This window comes from Panulirus ornatus, chromosome 5 (genome assembly GCF_036320965.1).
Source record: "Panulirus ornatus isolate Po-2019 chromosome 5, ASM3632096v1, whole genome shotgun sequence".
Lineage (NCBI taxonomy): Eukaryota > Metazoa > Arthropoda > Malacostraca > Decapoda > Palinuridae > Panulirus > Panulirus ornatus.
The window spans coordinates 28,787,626-28,807,225 of record NC_092228.1 but is presented as its reverse complement, the minus strand read 5'-3'; the positions used below and the strand labels follow the sequence as shown (position 1 = coordinate 28,807,225).

Below are 19,600 nucleotides of genomic sequence, written 5' to 3'. Positions count from 1 at the left end.
GTGCAAGACAAGTGATCCAATCAGAGAGCAGCACGCCAAGGTGTCCGACTGGGTTACCATGACTTGCTGGGAACACAGTCTTGCCGAATGCTGGAATCAGTATCAGTATCTCCTGAGGAAGGCCATTGAATGGTCGAAACGTTGAGGTATGTCTCAGCTCTAACTCACTTGTTTCCATACCATCCTGTTTTCCACATTTGTCATGATGGATAATAGAAAATGAGTTATTTTAGGGATGGGACCCAACTCTGAAAACAAAATCCATTTATGTTTCAAATACAACTTATACACATATCCTGAAGGTAATGTATAGAATACTTTTGATAATTTTGCACATGAAATAACATGTAACACTGAACCATCAGAAAGCTAAGGTGTTGCAACATCAACTGCCCATGTGGGCAATCTCTGGTTGTTTGACATCACCTTCATTCCTGGACTCAGAATTTATATGCTTCTGATAATCAATCATTTTCTTATACTTATTCACCACAGAGAATAAGCAAAGAACACAGTGAGTAAATGCACGTTGGTCTGGAAGTGATGATGATTTGTCACAAACTGGCACCAACAGAGCCCAGCATGGGCAAGTGAGGTTGTGTGGAATTTTCCTCATGTAATATCATGTTGCTGCTCCAGAAGTTTTGGATTTTTGGATTAGTGCCGCTCAACCTGTATGCCCATTGTAAAAACTTGGAACATCGTTGTCTTCCATGTACACCATTCAGAGTCATCTACTCTGAGAGTTTTACGATTCACTTGTGCCTTTTCTAAATCCATAAATAGCTGTATACATTTGCAGAACTTTTTTTTACTACTTCAATGCAAAATTCTGGCCAACACACCTTTTTCCCCACATAAACCTACCTTGTCCTATAACAACACTAATCTTTTAACATGATTACTGTCTTTCCTACCATTCACCTTTGCAAACTTTGCAAAGAAGGTATGCTTTTCTGCTGATTATAACCATTTTTACTTTCCTTTCCTTTCCTTTATACATAGAAATAATCACTGCCTTTGTCCTGATCACTTTTCCATACTTGCAGACACTTTTTCTAGATCCGCTTCACATTTCCATCTCAACTCTTCCCCAAATGGGTCATCCTTCTACTTTTATCCCTTGCTTTTCCATTCTGTAAGATTTATTGCTGTTCCACATTTTTATTTCATTTTCATTTGTTTCTTTCTTTATATTTTATGAGTGTTCCCCCCTCTTTCACTCTTTCCTTACCTCTAAGCCTACTGTATCAGTAGATACTGAAGACATTATAGATGATGAACAAAGTGGATTTAGGATGTGGAGATCAGTTATTTACACATGGGTATGTATTGCAGAAAGATTTTGAGAAATGGAAAAGAAATTATGCTGTATGAATAACTGTAGAAAAACATACAATAAAGAAAATGGTAAAGAACATATTGAAAGATGTACATGAAAGACAGATGAATGAAGAGTTTTGATATTGGATGTAGTGTCTAGAGGAAATGCATAGCGTTATGAAAAAGATGTGTTAATATGTGGGAGCTGTGTATTAACACCATATTTAACATACTTTTGGATGGGTCATTATAACAGATGAGAATGCGATAGTGTGCTTGAGGGTGCAGTCAAACCTGTTGGAAGTTTTGAAATTTGTTTAATGTCTATGATGCTGTTGTAATAGGTCAGTCATGGAGAAGTTGGATAGAATATTTTGTAATATGTCAATCATGGAGAAGTTGGATAGAATATTAGATTCCGTGCATGTTTTCTGTGGGACTTGGATTTTGAATATGAATAAAAGAGCATGACTGTATTTTACAGTAACTATGATGAGATTAAGATTTTGCCAAGACAGCAGAACAAGTGGCAAGTTCTCACAGCACTTACTTTATAAACATCACTGTTAGTCTCAGTTGCTGCCTTCATTACAGTTATTATCTGTTTTCTTTTTATCTGTTGCTGATTTCTACCACTTTTCAAGTATTCTTTTAATAGTTTCTGTAGTTGATCCATGTATGTTTTCTGTTTCTGCTGGTAGTACATTGAATAATACTTGTTCTAGCTTCTTGGTTGATTTTCTCTCTCTCTCTCTCTCTCTCTCTCTCTCTCTCTCTCTCTCTCTCTCTCTCTCTCTCTCTCTCTCTCTCTCTCTCTCTCTCTCTCTCTCTCTCTCTCTCTCTCTCTACCATGCCATTCCTTACATGATTAGTACTCCTCATACTTCACATTGACTATGCATTTCAGCAAATCCTTCTTCCATTCTGTGCCCTTAAGGTAAAAAAGATAAAAAGAGAGAGAAGATGCACCTATACAGCATTGTTGCTGTCAAAGACAATGACCACTCTTATCGCACACAACTCAGTGCATGTGGAATCTTTACCTCCTCACACACTCACTGGTTCACTTCAGCTCCCATAGTTCCATATGCTACCATGTTGAGTTCTTCCTTAGGTATGTAGAACCTTCCACCTCTTCATGATCATCTCCATGAAAAATTGCACTTAAACCAACATTTATGTTTCCCAGCTACACTTAACAGTAACTCTTAACTTCCTCCTCTCACTCATTCCCCTAACTCAGACACCAACTTTTGCAGTTTTTATGTAGAACCTTCCACGTCTTCATGATCATCTCCATGAAAAATTGCACTTAAACCAACATCTTTGTTTCCCAGCTAAACTTAACAGTAACTCTTAACTTCCTCCTCTCATGCATTCCCCTAACTCAGACACCAACTTTTGCAGTTTTTATGTAGAACCTTCCTCTTCTTCATGATCATCTCCATGAAAAATTGCACTTAAACCAACATCTTTGTTTCCCAGCTAAACTTGACAGTAACTCTTAACTTCCTCCTCTCATGCATTCCCCTAACTCAGTTACCAACTTTTGCAGTTTCTCATTGAAGTTTGCCACCATAGTTATATCCTTTTACTGATTTGCCTCCCAGGTTCCCCTATCCCAGCACTCTGTTGAAGCTGCCCCTTTCTCCAGAACTTTCACATATACCTTCCTTGCTATCCAATCTGTAAATAGATTATAGAGCTATTGTGACATCACACTCTGTTGATGCAGACTGTCCATCACCAGGAACCCTTCACTCTCCTTCTAACATGATGCTGAAAAACTAGTCTTCTGTACAAGTTTATCTTGTCAGTGTTCCCCTCTGACATAGGTGAGGGTCACGAGATTGGCATAAGTACACTTATGTAGCTGTTAAGATATAAACGTCAGGAGCATTTTCACAATTCCATTCATTAATGACTTGGCTCTCACCTCCAAAGATTGCTTGTAATCCAATTGCACCTTTTCTTGATTGAACATGATATAGTTGTTCTTGGCATCATAACCATTTGTTTTACATAGGGTCATCCTGTAGTAAGTAATAATCGGCAAACTGTGTGTGTGATATTCACATACCTTATATTATTTAACCCTTGTGTTATATGTGGAATGTTTTCAGCTAGTTTGGACTCTTTTTTTTAGGATTTTGATTGCTGCGATGTAAAAGTAGATGGAGCATGACGACTCATGTTAAATGTTTTTCCAGGCTTAGAATTTTTCTTTATTATACCTTCAGATATTTTACAGTAATTTTTATGAATGTACATATGAGCGTTCTAAATATCAGTTTATAAGATAATAGTTTCAAAGTAAGCATGGCTGTTTTTCGAGAATAAGTCTTACTATATGACTAGTAGAGAATTCAGAAGTTGTCATGACTTATATAGAAAGATTTAAAAAAGTAGCAAGAAAATTTCCAAAGCTTTTGAAGGTTTTCTGGATAAGAAGCAGACTAAAGATAATTTTGATGAAGTTATGTTGGATGCTGTGGGCAAATCATGATGAGTCAGTTTGCCACAATTTAGGATGTGGTTGATGAGATTGGTCTGACTTTGTTTGGATTTTCTTTTCTTTTTTTTATACATAATGTAGAATAGCTCCATTTATCTGAAATTGTTTAGCAAGGGAAAATTTCCCATTTTTGCAAAGGAAATTTTAGGCAAGACCAAGTTTAGTCGAAGTGAATGCAACATGTTCACATTTTTTCAGTAGACTTATAGCCACCACAAGGCTATAGTATCCAGTGAGTCAGCAGGGCCACATGTAGACCCATATTTTCCCATTATTTAAATGCTCTAGCACCTTGTGTTGGTATCTGAACGTGAACAGGACAGTGAGTCTTCTCAAAAGAAAAGGAAGTTTGCTGTCTTTTATGTTCAGGTGGAAATGGAGATGATTCTCTAGCTAAAAGGGGAGAGTGGTTCAGGGAGAGAGAGGGAAGGTATGTGTTTAACCAGTCAGTTGATAAGTGAAAAGGCTGTTTTTTATGAAGAGAAGATCAATGAGTCATCCATTCGGCGTGGTTGATGATAAAAGAAATTTTAAGCTGCAACATGGCCTTACAAAGTTAAATGTAAGTGATGAAAACTGATCAGTGAATCCCAGCACCCTAATCTTATGTTCACCTTCACCTACTGCCAAGTGACAAGTAATTAATCTACCCTACCATATGGCTGTCATATCCAGGTGCACAAAAAACAGAAAATAAAGGGTGAGTACAACTTTCAAATTATACATGATCTATTTCAGATTTTTCATGTTTTTTAAAATTGTTTAAAAGTTAGGTTTAGCTAACTGAATATCTTGCCCATCGAAATTCAGATAGGTTCCAGTGGAGTTGGAATGATGAGTTATGCTGTATTGTAGGAATGAATACCTGCATATGCAGTCCAGGACTCCAAATTTAATCTCTTTGTGTTTGAAAAGAGAGTTAGGCTACATAGTCATACCTATATTTAAAAGTGAATTTTAATGCAAAGACCCCCCAAAAAAATCTTATATTTTCTTATACATGAAGAAAAGATGGTTGGTTTTCTTCTCTCACTAGGTGTTTAATGATTAGACATAGGAAAACTCCCCACAAAAACATTAAACATATTTTTAGTTTGATCCAGATTTTGGCTTTAATTGCAAGGTGAAAAATGTCTTGCAGATTTTTCTGTTTGATTTGATAAAGAATTGTAGAGTATATTGTTCTGCTATTAGATTTTGTATTGAGTAAAATCTCATTCTAGTGATTTTATCTGTTTGACCCATGTTTTCTTTCCAGGAAATTTGCACTATGATGTATGGGGAGCAACCTGCACACAGGGAAAGAAGAGGGAAGATTTGCCAGATTATGAAGAATTTCAGAAATGGGTGGAGAAAAAGAAGGAAATAAGATATGAAGAAAGGAGGAAGGAATGGGATGAAAGGAGAGCAGTAAGTATGTAGAGCTAATTCTGTACATTGTTCATGTTAACGGAAGATGGGGAAGAGTTCACCTGTATCCTTCAGATATGGGAGTTTTCAGTACAACATGTAATCCTCAGTAACAAGAAAGGGCCCTTGTATGGTCTGGAAAGTGAGATAGTTAGTGATATATGTTATCAGTTCAGAGACTTAAGAGGTGGTGGGGATGTACGAAAATTGTATGAAACAGCCATTGGGATAAGAATGGTACAGGCACCTCTTGATGTGTGCAATGATTTTGTTCTTGAAAATGGTTGGGTAAATGAAAATTATGTAAATGAAACAATGTAAATTGTGGAGATTAGGGGGTTATGTTCTTGGTGTTCCTTCTTCAACTGAAGATCTTCATTTCAAGAGAGCTCTTCCTTATGTGATTCTAGCAACTCCTCCACATCACCCTCCAAACCTCATCAAACCTGACTATTTTTGCCATTTCCACGGTTTCTTGATACTTTTGTGTCAGCATCAGAATGCTGAAATCCATGGACAAATTAAGGGCAAAACATCCATCAAACCTTGCTCATTCAAATAGTGATTTCCTTCCAAACTCTGCTGATGATCATGATGGATTTGCATGTGGCATTTGTTGATCTGGAGAAAGTATATGATAGGGTTAATAGAGGTGCTTTGTTGGAAGGTCTTCAGAATATACAGTGTGGGAGAAAAGATGCAAGAAGCAGTGAGAAGTTTTTATCACGGGTGCAAGGCTTGTGTACGAGTAGAAGAGATGAGAGTGAATGGTTCCAATTGAAGTTTGGTTGCAGCAGTGGTGCATGATGTCAGCATGAGTGTTCAGTTTGTTTATGGATGGGGTGGTGAGGGAGGTAAATATGATAGTCTTGGACAGAGGGGCAAGCATGCTGTCAGTGGGGGATGAGAGGGCCATGAAAGTGAGTAAGTTGTTGTTTGCTGATGATACAGCATTGGTGGCAGATTCAAGTGAGAAACTGCTGAAGTTGGTGACTGAGTTTGGAAAAATGTGTGAAAGGAGAAATTTGAGATTGAATGTAAGTGAAAGTAGGATTATTAGATTTTGCAGGGTTAAGGAGACTATTGCCGTGGCTAGCCCTTCAAGGGAGTTCCAATTAGAACAGGCGTCAGAGATTTAGACTGCAGGGTTGAGGGACAGGTCTTTTGGGATGAGAGGTTGAATGGAGAAAAATTGGAGGAATTGAAGTGTTTTAGAAGTAGGTAGTAATTGGTATGCAGTCACCAACCAGGGTCGTTTGTTAATGGTACTAACGTCCTGAACATTGGGAAGCTTAGTCTATCTATCTATATATCTATCTATGTCTCTGATGCCTGTTTCAACTGAAACTCCCTCTAGGGGGTAGCCACGGCATATAGTCTCCATAACTAGTGGACTCCATTGTTGCTTCTCAGCCTTTAGTGCATCACCCTTAACTGGACACTGGCAGAGGGCATCTCTGGCGCAGTGTTTGCAGAGGCTCCTACCTCATGATCCTACTGACTATTACTACTTAATGTGTCTACCTAATGCTACTGTCTACTACTTCTATCTTATGCTCCAGTCTAAATGTTCTTTCATATTACTGCTATCTACAGCCCCTACCATTTTGCCAGAAGGCAGGGCTAGCACATAGTGCTCACCACAGGAAAATCTAGAGTTACAAAGAATGAGCTGTGTGAGTTTAGTAGTGTCAAATATTATGTGTAACAAGGAGAGATTGTATCTTTGTGGACAGAAAGCCAGTAGTCCGTGTATGGTTAAGGCAGAAAGGAAAGATGGCTGCATAGTGAGGCAGCACTTCAGTGGTTGGCAAGTTGCACTTCTTTGATCCAGGTAGCTGTCTTTTCTCTGCCTCAGCCACATGTGGAGTGCTGGTATTCTGTCTTCAAACGTACAGTCTCTGTTACACAAACACTTAACAACACTTAACTCACACAGCTCATTCTTTGCAACTCTAGATTTTCCTGTACTTTGCACTGCCCCTTGCCTTTTAGCAAAATGTGTAGTGAGCATTAGGTAAACGTAGTAGGTAGGGACATTAGGCAGGAATATTAGGTAGACATGTTAGGTAAAAGTAGTTTGTAGGAACATTATTTAGGAGCCTCTGTAAACGCTACACTAGAGTTGCCCTCTCCGAGTGGCCTATTAAGGGTGAGGCACTAAAGGCTAAGAAGCAGCACCGGAATTCAACAGTTTTGCAGACTTTTTCTGTGGCCACCCCTCGAGGGAGATCCCAAAGGGAGCAGGCATCAGATATATGGACAGACAGATAGGAGTGTTATATGTTAGATATCAAGGAGTGGACATGATGGTGAATGGAACCATAGAAGTGGAAGTGAGTCATAGGGTTTCTGTTTAAATTATTTTCCCTTCCTACTTTTCTCATACTGTCAACTGATCATCACATCATTTGCCTGCAGAACTTTTCTGATGTATTCCCAGTACTTTTCTACAGTTCTTCAAAAAACTCTTTCATTTACTACATTATTCATTGAGTTCCAGGGACCCCTTGATTTACACATTTGATGTACGCTAATATTTGAGTAATGCATATAATAGTCCATTTATGCCATTTTTTTTTAATGGACTTATGTTTGTAAGGCATGTGTATGAGTAGGAAGAGAGGAGAGTGATTGGTTTTTAGGGAATGTCGGTCTGCAACAGGGGTGTGTGATGTCCCCTTGGTTGTTTAATTTGTTTATGGATGGGGTGGTTAAGGAGGTAAATGCAAGAGTTTTGGAGATAGGGGTGAGTATGCAGTCTGTTGGGGATGAGAGGGCCTGGGAGATGGGTCAGTTGTTGTTCGCTGATGATACAGCTCTGGTAGCTGATTCGAGTGAGAAACTGCAGAGGTTGGTGACTGAGTTTGGAAAAGTATGTGAAAAGAGAAAGTTGAGAAGAAATGTGAATAAGAGCAGAGTTCAGTAGGGTTGAGGGACAAATTAATTGGGATGTAAGTTTGAATGGAGAAAAATTAGAGGAAGTGGTGTTTTAGATATCTGGGAATGGACTTAGCAGTGGATAGAACCATGGAAGCAGAAGTGAGTCACAGGATGGGAGAGGGGTCGAAGGTTCTGGGAGTGATAAGGAATGTGTGGAAGGAGAGATCGTTATCTTGGAGAGCTAAAATGGGTATGTTTGAAGGAATAGTAGTTCCAGCAATGTTATATGGTTGCGAGACATGGGTTCTTGTGGTACCAATGATACCAAAATATGTATTGCCATCATTACTTAGGTTCAGATGGATGTGCTCACATGTCATGAGTACAGCCTGGATGTGAAGGCACATGGTATCTTTAAAAAAGCACAGACAACAGGCAAAACACACTGCCAAAATAGGCAAAAAAGGCAGAAAAGGCAATATTTATCTCACATTAAAGATTATTTTACAGATATCATGCTTGATGTTACAACACTGTTAGTGAAATAAATGATTGCTAACCTTTGAATTTGTTATTTTCATACTTTATCAATGTTTCCCACATTAGCGAGCTAGCACCAGGAACAGACAAAGAAAGGCCACATCCATTCTCAAGCTGTCATGTGTAGTACTCCAAAACCACAGCTCCCTGTCCATAACCAGGCCCCACATCAAAGCCACACCTCCTTGTCCATAACCACGCCTCACAGACCTTTCCATGTTTTACACTGAACACTTCACATAACCTGGTTCTGCCCATAGACACCATGTCAACCCCAGTATACCACATCGTTCCAATTCACTCTATCCTGTGCACACCTGCATGCTCAGGCCCCAAATGATCAAAAATTGTTTTACTCAATCCTTCCATCTCCAATTTGGTCTTCCTGTTCTCCTTGTTCCCTTCACCTCTGACACATATATTCTCCTTGTCAACCTCTCCTCTCTCATTCTTTCCATATGTTCAAACCATTTCAGCACACCATCTGTTCTCTCGGCCAACTTTGTTTTATTACCACACATCACTCTTACCCTTTTTTTACTTACTCAGTCAAACCACCTCACCCCACACATTGTTCTTAATTATTTCATTTCCAACACATCCACCCTCCCCTGCACAGCCTTATCTGTAGCCCATGCCACACTTGCTCATGATATTGTTGGGGCAATTGTCCATTCAAACATACCCGTTTTTGCCCTCCCAGATAACATTCTCTCTTTCCAAACATTCTTCAGTGCTCACAGAACCTTCACCCCCTCCCCCACCCTGGGACTCACTTCCACTTCCATGGTTCCATTCACTGCCATGTCCACTCCCAGATATCTAAAAACTTCACTTCCTCCAGAGTTTCTCTCTTCAGACTCACACCCCTACTAACCTTTTCCTCAACCCTGCTAAGCTGAGTAATCTTGCTTCATTCAGATTCACCCTAAACTTTCTTCTTTCACACGCTTTTTCAAACTCAGTCACCAACTTATGTAGTTTCTCACTCGAATCAGCCACTAGTGCTGTATCATCAGCAAACAGCAACTGACTTATTTCCCAGGCCCTCTCATCTTCTCATGACTGCATACTTGCCCATCTATCCAAGACTAGCATTTACCTACGTCACTGCTCCCTCGACAAACAAGTTGAATAACCATGGTGATATCACATATCCCCACCGTAGTCCAACCTTCACTTGAAACCATTTGCTATCCTCTCTTCCTGCTTGTATACAAGCCTTACACCTTTGATCAAAATTTCTCACTGTTTCTAGCAGCTTTTTTGCCGCACCATATATTTTTAAGACCTTCCACAAAGTATCTCTCAGTTGTATCATATACCTTCTCCAGATCCATAAATGAGTCATACAAGTATTTCTGTTTTTCTAAGTATTTTTGACTCACATTCTGTAAAGCAAACATCTGATGCACACTTCTTGTATCACTTCTGAAAAGAAAGAGATATATGTCTCTCTATTTATCTGTATCTCTGATGCTTATTCCCAACTGGAACTCCCTCAGTGAGTGGCCGTGGCTCTAGATATATTTGTAAATTGATTTATGTCTTAAAAGAATAATTATGACCAGTTTCCTGTAAGTTTTTACCTACTTAAGAATTTTTTGCCTTTCAGTCATTTCGCAGGGATAATGATGATTTTAGGAATCGAGGTGGCAGAGGACGGGACAGGGGCAGGGATGGTCGATCTGACAGAGATAGAGATGACTACTCACGATCATCGAGAAGGTAAGCAAATTATGTTCTGTACTCTCCTAGGAGATTTTGAAGTATATACTAACAAGTCTTTGATGATGATGAGAGCCATGCCACGGATAAAGAAAGAAGGTAGTAAAGCCACCCCCCCCCCCCCTTTTCAAAGTCTTGCCATCTCAAATGCAAGTTAGAGATATTTAACTTTCTTGTTGTTGAATTGATCATCCTTCATTAATATCATCTTGAAAAGTTTACTTGAAAAAGTTTCTGCAATTTTTTTTCTGCCTTTTATGAATTCTATCTCTCAGACAGAGTTTTGTGTTAATATATATATATATATATATATATATATATATATATATATATATATATATATATATATATATATTTTTTTTTTTTTTTTTTTTTTTTTTTTTTTCATACTATTCGCCATTTCCCGCGTTAGCAAGGTAGCGTTAAGAACAGAGGACTGGGCCTCTGAGGGAATATCCTCACCTGGCCTCGTTCTCTGTTCCCTCTTTTGGAAAATCAAAAAAAAAACGAGAGGGGAGGATTTCCAGCCCCCCGCTCCCTCCCCTTTTAGTCGCCTTCTACGTCACGCAGGGAATACGTGGGAAGTATTCTTTCTCCCCTATCCCCAGGGATAATATATATATATATATATATATATATATATATATATATATATTTTTTTTTTCTTCTTTCTTTTAAACTATTCGCCATTTCCCGTAGCGTTAAGCGTTAAGAACAGAGGACTGGGCCTTTTTTGGAATATCCTCACCTGGCCCCCTCTGTTCCTTCTTTTGGAAAATGAAAAAAAAAAACGAGAGGGGAGGATTTCCAGCCCCCCGCTCCCTCCCCTTTTAGTCGCCTTCTACGACACGCAGGGAATAGGTGGGAAGTATTCTTAATCCCCTATCCCCAGGGATATATATATTTTTTTCATACTATTCGCTATTTCCCGCGATAGCGAGGTAGCGTTAAGAACAGAGGACTGGGCCTTTGAGGGAATATCCTCACCTGGACCTCTTCTCTGTTCCTTCTTTTGGAAAAAAAAAATATATATATATATATATATATATATATATATATATATATTTTTTTTTTTTTTTTTTTTATACTTTGTCACTGTCTCCCACGTTTGCGAGGTAGCGCAAGGAAACAGACGAAAGAAATGGCCCAACCCCCCCCCCATACACATGTATATACATACGTCCACACACGCAAATATACATACCTGCACAGCTTTCCATGGTTTACCCCAGATGCTTCACATGCCTTGATTCAATCCACTGACAGCACGTCAACCCCGGTATACCACATCGCTCCAATTCACTCTATTCCTTGCCCTCATTTCACCCTCCTGCATGTTCAGGCCCCGATCACACAAAATCTTTTTCACTCCATCTTTCCACCTCCAATTTGGTCTCCCTCTTCACCTCGTTCCCTCCACCTCCGACACATATATCACTGGGGAGAGGGGAGAAAGAATACTTCCCACGTATTCCCTGCGTGTCGTAGAAGGCGACTAAAAGGGAAGGGAGCGCGTGGCCGGAAATCCTCCCCTCTCTTTTTTTTTTTTTTTTTTTTTTTTTTTCAAAAGAGGGAACAGAGAAGGGGGCCAGGTGAGGATATTCCCACAAAGGCCCAGTCCTCTGTTCTTAACGCTACCTTGCTAATGCGGGAAATGGCGAATAGTATAAAAAAAAAATGTATATATATATATATATATATATATATATATTTCTTCTTTCTTTTCTTTCAAACTATTCGCCATTTCCCGCATTAGCGAGGTAGCGTTAAGAACAGAGGACTGGGCCTTTGAGGGAATACCCTCACTTGGCCCAATTCTCTGTTCCTTCTCTTGGTAAATTAAAAAAAAACGTGAGGGGAGGATTTCCAGCCCCCCCGCTCCCTCCCCTTTTAGTCGCCTTCTACGACATGCAGGGAATACGTGGGAAGTATTCTTTCTCCCCTATCCCCAGGGAATATATATATATATATATATATATATATATATATATATATATATATATATATATATATATATATATTTTTTGCTTTGTCGCTGTCTCCCGCGTTTGCGAGGTAGCGCAAGAAAACAGACGAAAGAAATGGCCCAACCCACCCTCATACACATGTATATACATACGTCCACACACGCAAATATACATACCTACACAGCTTTCCATGGTTTACCCCAGACGCTTCACATGGCCTGATTCAATCCACTGACAGCACGTCAACCCCGGTATACCACATCGATCCAATTCACTCTATTCCTTGCCCTCCTTTCACCCTCCTGCATGTTCAGGCCCCGATCACACAAAATCTTTTTCACTCCATCTTTCCACCTCCAATTTGGTCTCCCACTTCTCCTCGTTCCCTCCACCTCCGACACATATATCCTCTTGGTCAATCTTTCCTCACTCATTCTCTCCATGTGCCCAAACCATTTCAAAACAACCTCTTCTGCTATCTCAACCACGCTCTTTTTATTTCCACACATCTCTCTTACCCTTACGTTACTTACTCGATCAAACCACCTCACACCACACATTGTCCTCAAACATCTCATTTCCAGCATATCCATCCTCCTGCGCACAACTCTATCCATAGCCCACGCCTCGCAACCATACAACATTGTTGGAACCACTATTCCTTCAAACATACCCATTTTTGCTTTCTGAGATAATGTTCTCGACTTCCACACATTCTTCAAGGCTCCCAGAATTTTCGCCCCCTCCCTATGATCCACTTCTGCTTCCATGGTTCCATCCGCTGCCAGATCCACTCCCAGATATCTAAAACACTTTACTTCCTCCAGTTTTTCTCCATTCAAACTTACCTCCCAATTGACTTGACCCTCAACCCTACTGTACCTAATAACCTTGCTCTTATTCACATTTACTCTTAACTTTCTTCTTTCACACACTTTACCAAACTCAATCACCAGCTTCTGCAGTTTCTCACATGAATCAGCCACCAGCGCTGTGTCATCAGCGAACAACAACTGACTCACTTCCCAAGCTCTCTCATCCCCAACAGACTTCATACTTGCCCCTCTTTCCAAAACTCTTGCATTCACCTCCCTAACAACCCCATCCATAAACAAATTAAACAACCATGGAGACATCACACACCCCTGCCGCAAACCTACATTCACTGAGAACCAGTCACTTTCCTCTCTTCCTACACGTACACATGCCTTACATCCTCGATAAAAACTTTTCACTGCTTCTAACAACTTGCCTCCCACACCATATATTCTTAATACCTTCCACAGAGCATCTCTATCAACTCTATCATATGCCTTCTCCAGATCCATAAATGCTACATACAAATCCATTTGCTTTTCTAAGTATTTCTCACATACATTCTTCAAAGCAAACACCTGATCCACACATCCTCTACCACTTCTGAAACCACACTGCTCTTCCCCAATCTGATGCTCTGTACATGCCTTCACCCTCTCAATCAATACCCTCCCATATAATTTACCAGGAATACTCAACAAACTTATACCTCTGTAATTTGAGCACTCACTCTTATCCCCTTTACCTTTGTACAATGGCACTATGTGCGCATTCCGCCAATCCTCAGGTACCTCACCATGAGTCATACATACATTAAATAACCTTACCAACCAGTCAATAATACAGTCACCCCCTTTTTTAATAAATTCCACTGCAATACCATCCAAACCTGCTGCCTTGCCGGCTTTCATCTTCCGCAAAGCTTTTACTACCTCTTCTGTGTTTACCAAATCATTTTCCCTAACCCTCTCACTTTGCACACCACCTCGACCAAAACACCCTATATCTCCCACTCTTATCATCAAACACATTCATCAAACCTTCAAAATACTCACTCCATCTCCTTCTCACATCACCACTACTTGTTATCACCTCCCCATTTGTGCCCTTCACTGAAGTTCCCATTTGCTCCCTTGTCTTACACACTTTATTTACCTCCTTCCAGAACATCTTTTTATTCTCCCTAAAATTTAATGATACTCTCTCACCCCAACTCTCATTTGCCCTCTTTTTCACCTCTTGCACCTTTCTCTTGACCTCCTGTCTCTTTCTTTTATACATCTCCCACTCAATTGCATTTTTTCCCTGCAAAAATCGTCCAAATGCCTCTCTCTTCTCTTTCACTAATAATCTTACTTCTTCATCCCACCACTCACTACCCTTTCTAATCAACCCACCTCCCACTCTTCTCATGCCACAAGCATCTTTTGCGCAATCCATCACTGATTCCCTAAATACCTCCCATTCCTCCCCCACTCCCCTTACTTCCATTTTTCTCACCTTTTTCCATTCTGTACTCAGTCTGTCCTGGTACTTCCTCACACAAGTCTCCTTCGCAAGCTCACTCTCACCACCCTCTTCACCCCAACATTCACTCTTCTTTTCTGAAAACCCATACAAATCTTCACCTTAGCCTCCACAAGATAATGATCAGACATCCCTCCAGTTGCACCTCTCAGCACATTAACATCCAAAAGTCTCTCTTTCGCGCGCCTGTCAATTAACACGTAATCCAAATAACGCTCTCTGGCCATCTCTCCTACTACATACGTATACTTATGTATATCTCGCTTTTTAAACCAGGTATTCCCAATCACCAGTCCTTTTTCAGCACATAAATCTACAAGCTCTTCACCATTTCCATTTACAACACTGAACACCCCATGTATACCAATTATTCCCTCAACTGCCACATTACTCACCTTTGCATTCAAATCACCCATCACTATAACCCGGTCTCGTGCATCAAAACCACTATCACACTCATTCAGCTGCTTCCAAAACACTTGCCTCTCATGATCTTTCTTCTCATGCCCAGGTGCATATGCACCAGTAATCACCCATCTCTCTCCATCAACTTTCAGTTTTACCCATATTAATCGAGAATTTACTTTCTTACATTCTATCACATCCTTCCACAACTCCTGTTTCAGGAGTACTGCTACTCCTTCCCTTGCTCTTGTCCTCTCACTAACCCCTGACTTTACTCCCAAGACATTCCCAAACCACTCTTCCCCTTTACCCTTGAGCTTCGTTTCACTCAGAACCAAAACATCCAGGTTCCTTTCCTCAAACAAACTACCTATCTCTCCTTTTTTCACATCTTGGTTACATCCACACACATTTAGACACCCCAGTCTGAGCCTTCGAGGAGGATGAGCACTCCCCGCGTGACTCCTTCTTCAGTTTCCCATTTTATAAAGTTAAAAAATCATTTTAGAAAGATTAAAAATACAAGGAGGGGAGGATTTCTGGCCCCATGCTCCCGTCCCCTCTAGTCGCCTTCTACGACACGCGAGGAATGCGTGGGAAGTATTCTTTCACCCCTATCCCCAGGGATAATATACACATATATACATATATATATATATACATACACATACACACGCACATATACACACACACATACACACACATATACATATATATACATATGAAAAAAGTAAGAAATAATTTAGAAAACTGAAACTTCTAGCTTGAAATGAAATGAGAAAATGAATGTCACATAATGGTTCAACCTCTGGCTATGGAAAAGGGAAAATATATGATTTATTTACACAAACGTCAATAGTGTTTTATATATATATATATATATATATATATATATATATATATATATATATATATATATATATATATATATATAAAACACTTTACTTCCTCCAGTTTTTCTCCATTCAAACTTACCTCCCAATTGACTTGACCCTCAACTCTACTGTACCTAATAACCTTGCTCTTATTCACATTTACTCTTAAATTTCTTCTTTCACACACTTTACCAAACTCAGTCACCAGCTTCTGCAGTTTCTCACATGAATCAGCCACCAGCGCTATATCATCAGCGAACAACAACTGACTCACTTACCAAGCTCTCTCATCCACAACAGACTTCATACTTGCCCCTCTTTCCAAAACTCTTGCATGCACCTCCCTAACAACCCCATCCATAAACAAATTAAACAACCATGGAGACATCACACACCCCTGCCGCGAACCTACATTCACTGGGAACCAATCACTCTCCTCTCTTCCTACACGTACACATGCCTTACATCCTTGATAAAAACTTTTCACTGCTTCTAACAACTTGCCTCCCACACCATATATTCTTAATACCTTCCACAGAGCATCTCTATCAACTCTATCATATGCCTTCTCCAGATCCATAAATGCTACATACAAATCCATTTGCTTTTCTAAGTATTTCTCACATACATTCTTTAAAGCAAACACCTGATCCACACATTCTCTACCACTTCTGAAACCACACTGCTCTTCCCCAATCTGATGCTCTGTACATGCCTTGACCCTCTCAATCAATACCCTCCCATATAATTTACCAGGAATACTCAACAAACTTATACCTCTGAAATTTGAGCACTCACACTTATCCCCTTTGCCTTTGTACAATGGCACTATGCACGCATTCCGCCAATCCTCAGGCACCTCACCATGAGTCATACATACATTAAATAACCTTACCAACCAGTCAATAATACAGTCACCCCCTTTTTTAATAAATTCCACTGCAATACCATCCAAACCTGCTGCCTTGCCGGCTTTCATCTTCCGCAAAGCTTTTACTACCTCTTCTCTGTTTACCAAATCATTTTCCCCAACCCTCTCACTTTGCACACCACCTCGACCAAAACACCCTATATCTGCCACTCTATCATCAAACACATTCAACAAACCTTCAAAATACTCACTCCATCTCCTCACATCATCACTACTTGTTATCACCTCCCCATTTGCACCCATCACTGAAGTTTCCATTTGCTCCCTTGTCTTACGCACTTTATTTACCTCCTTCCAGAACATCTTTTTATTCTCCCTAAATTTTAATGATACTCTCACACCCCAACTCTCATTTGCCCTCTTTTTCACCTCTTGCACCTTTCTCTTGACCTATTGTCTCTTTCTTTTATACATCTCCCACTCAATTGCATTTTTTCCCTGCAAAAATCGTCCAAATGCCTCTCTCTTCTCTTTCACTAATAATCTTACTTCTTCATCCCACCACTCACTACCCTTTCTAATCAACCCACCTCACACTCTTCTCATGCCACAAGCATCTTTTGCACAATCCATCACTGATTCCCTAAATACATCCCATTCCTTCCCCACTCCCCTTACTTCCATTGTTCTCACCTTTTTCCATTCTGTACTCAGTCTCTCCTGGTACTTCCTCACACAAGTCTCCTTCCCAAGCTCACTTACTCTCACCACCCTCTTCACCCCAACATTCACCCCTCTTTTCTGAAAACCCATACAAATCTTCACCTTAGCCTCCACAAGATAATGATGAGACATCCCTCCAGTTGCACCTCTCAGCACATTAACATCCAAAAGTCTCTCTTTCGTGGGCCTGTCAATTAACACGTAATCCAATAACGCTCTCTGGCCATCTCTCCTACTTACATACGTATACTTATGTATATCTCGCTTTTTAAACCCCTTCACACTCTTCTCATGCCACAAGCATCTTTTGCACAATCCATCACTGATTCCCTAAATACATCCCATTCCTTCCCCACTCCCCTTACTTCCATTGTTCTCACCTTTTTCCATTCTGTACTCAGTCTCTCCTGGTACTTCCTCACACAAGTCTCCTTCCCAAGCTCACTTACTCTCACCACCCTCTTCACCCCAACATTCACCCCTCTTTTCTGAAAACCCATACAAATCTTCACCTTAGCCTCCACAAGATAATGATGAGACATCCCTCCAGTTGCACCTCTCAGCACATTAACATCCAAAAGTCTCTCTTTCGTGGGCCTGTCAATTAACACGTAATCCAATAACGCTCTCTGGCCATCTCTCCTACTTACATACGTATACTTATGTATATCTCGCTTTTTAAACCAGGTATTCCCAATCACCAGTCCTTTTTCAGCACATAAATCTACAAGCTCTTCACCATTTCCATTTACAACACTGAACACCCCATGTACACCAATTATTCCCTCAACTGCCACATTACTCACCTTTGCATTCAAATCACCCATCACTATAACCTGGTCTCATGCATCAAAACCACTAACACTCATTCAGCTGCTTCCAAAACACTTGCCTCTCATGATCTTTCTTCTCATGCCCAGGTGCATATGCACCAGTAATCCCCCATCTCTCTCCATCAACTTTCAGTTTTACCCATATTAATCGAGAATTTACTTTCTTACATTCTATCACATCCTCCCACAACTCCTGTTTCAGGAGTACTGCTACTCCTTCCCTTGCTCTTGTCCTCTCACTAACCCCTGACTTTACTCCCAAGACATTCCCAAACCACTCTTCCCCTTTACCCTTGAGCTTCGTTTCACTTGGAGCCAAAACATCCAGGTTCCTTTCCTCAAACATACTACCTATCTCTCCTTATTTCACATCTTGGAGAAAAACTGGAGGAAGTAAAGTGTTTTAGATATCTGGGAGTGGATCTGGCAGCGGATGGAACCATGGAAGCGGAAGTGGATCATAGGGTGGGGGAGGGGGCGAAAATCCTGGGAGAGTTGAAGAATGTGTGGAAGTCGAGAACATTATCTCGGAAACCAAAAATGGGTATGTTTGAAGGAATAGTGGTTCCAACAATGTTGTATGGTTGCGAGGCGTGGGCTATGGATGGAGTTGTGCGCAGGAGGGTGAATGTGCTGGAAATGAGATGTTTGAGGACAATGTGTGGTATGAGGTGGTTTGATCGAGTGAGTAACGTAAGGGTAAGAGAGATGTGTGGAAATAAAAAGAGCGTGGTTGAGAGAGCAGAAGAGGTTGTTTTGAAGTGGTTTGGGCACATGGAGAGAATGAGTGAGGAAAGATTGACCAAGAGGATATATGTGTCGGAGGTGGAGGGAACGAGGAGAAGAGGGAGACCAAATTGGAGGTGGAAAGATGGAGTGAAAAAGATTTTGTGTGATTGGGGTCTGAACATGCAGGAGGGTGAAAGGAGGGCAAGGAATAGAGTGAATTGGAGCGATGTGGTATACCGGGGTTGACGTGCTGTCAGTGGATTGAATCAAGGCATGTGAAGCGTCTGGGGTAAACCATGGAAAGCTGTGTAGGTATGTATATCTGCGTGTGTGGACGTATGTATATACATGTGTATGGGGGGGGGGGTGGGCCATTTCTTTCGTCTGTTTCCTTGCGCTACCTCGCAAATGCGGGAGACAGCGACAAAGTATAATAAAAAAAATAAAATAAATAA

The 19,600-nt window shown here is 40.4% G+C and overlaps 1 protein-coding gene across 3 annotated transcripts in view; it reads left to right on the top strand.

The window, feature by feature from the left end:
- The window catches only part of LOC139748645 (uncharacterized), a 163,000-nt gene that overhangs the window by 129,232 nt on the left and 14,168 nt on the right, over nt 1–19,600 (top strand). For all 3 annotated transcript variants that reach the window (XM_071661889.1, XM_071661890.1, XM_071661891.1), the window contains 2 exons: nt 5,097–5,248; nt 10,287–10,399. In XM_071661889.1, the coding sequence (XP_071517990.1) occupies nt 5,097–5,248; nt 10,287–10,399 (265 nt within the window). The remainder of the gene's footprint in view (nt 1–5,096; nt 5,249–10,286; nt 10,400–19,600) is intronic.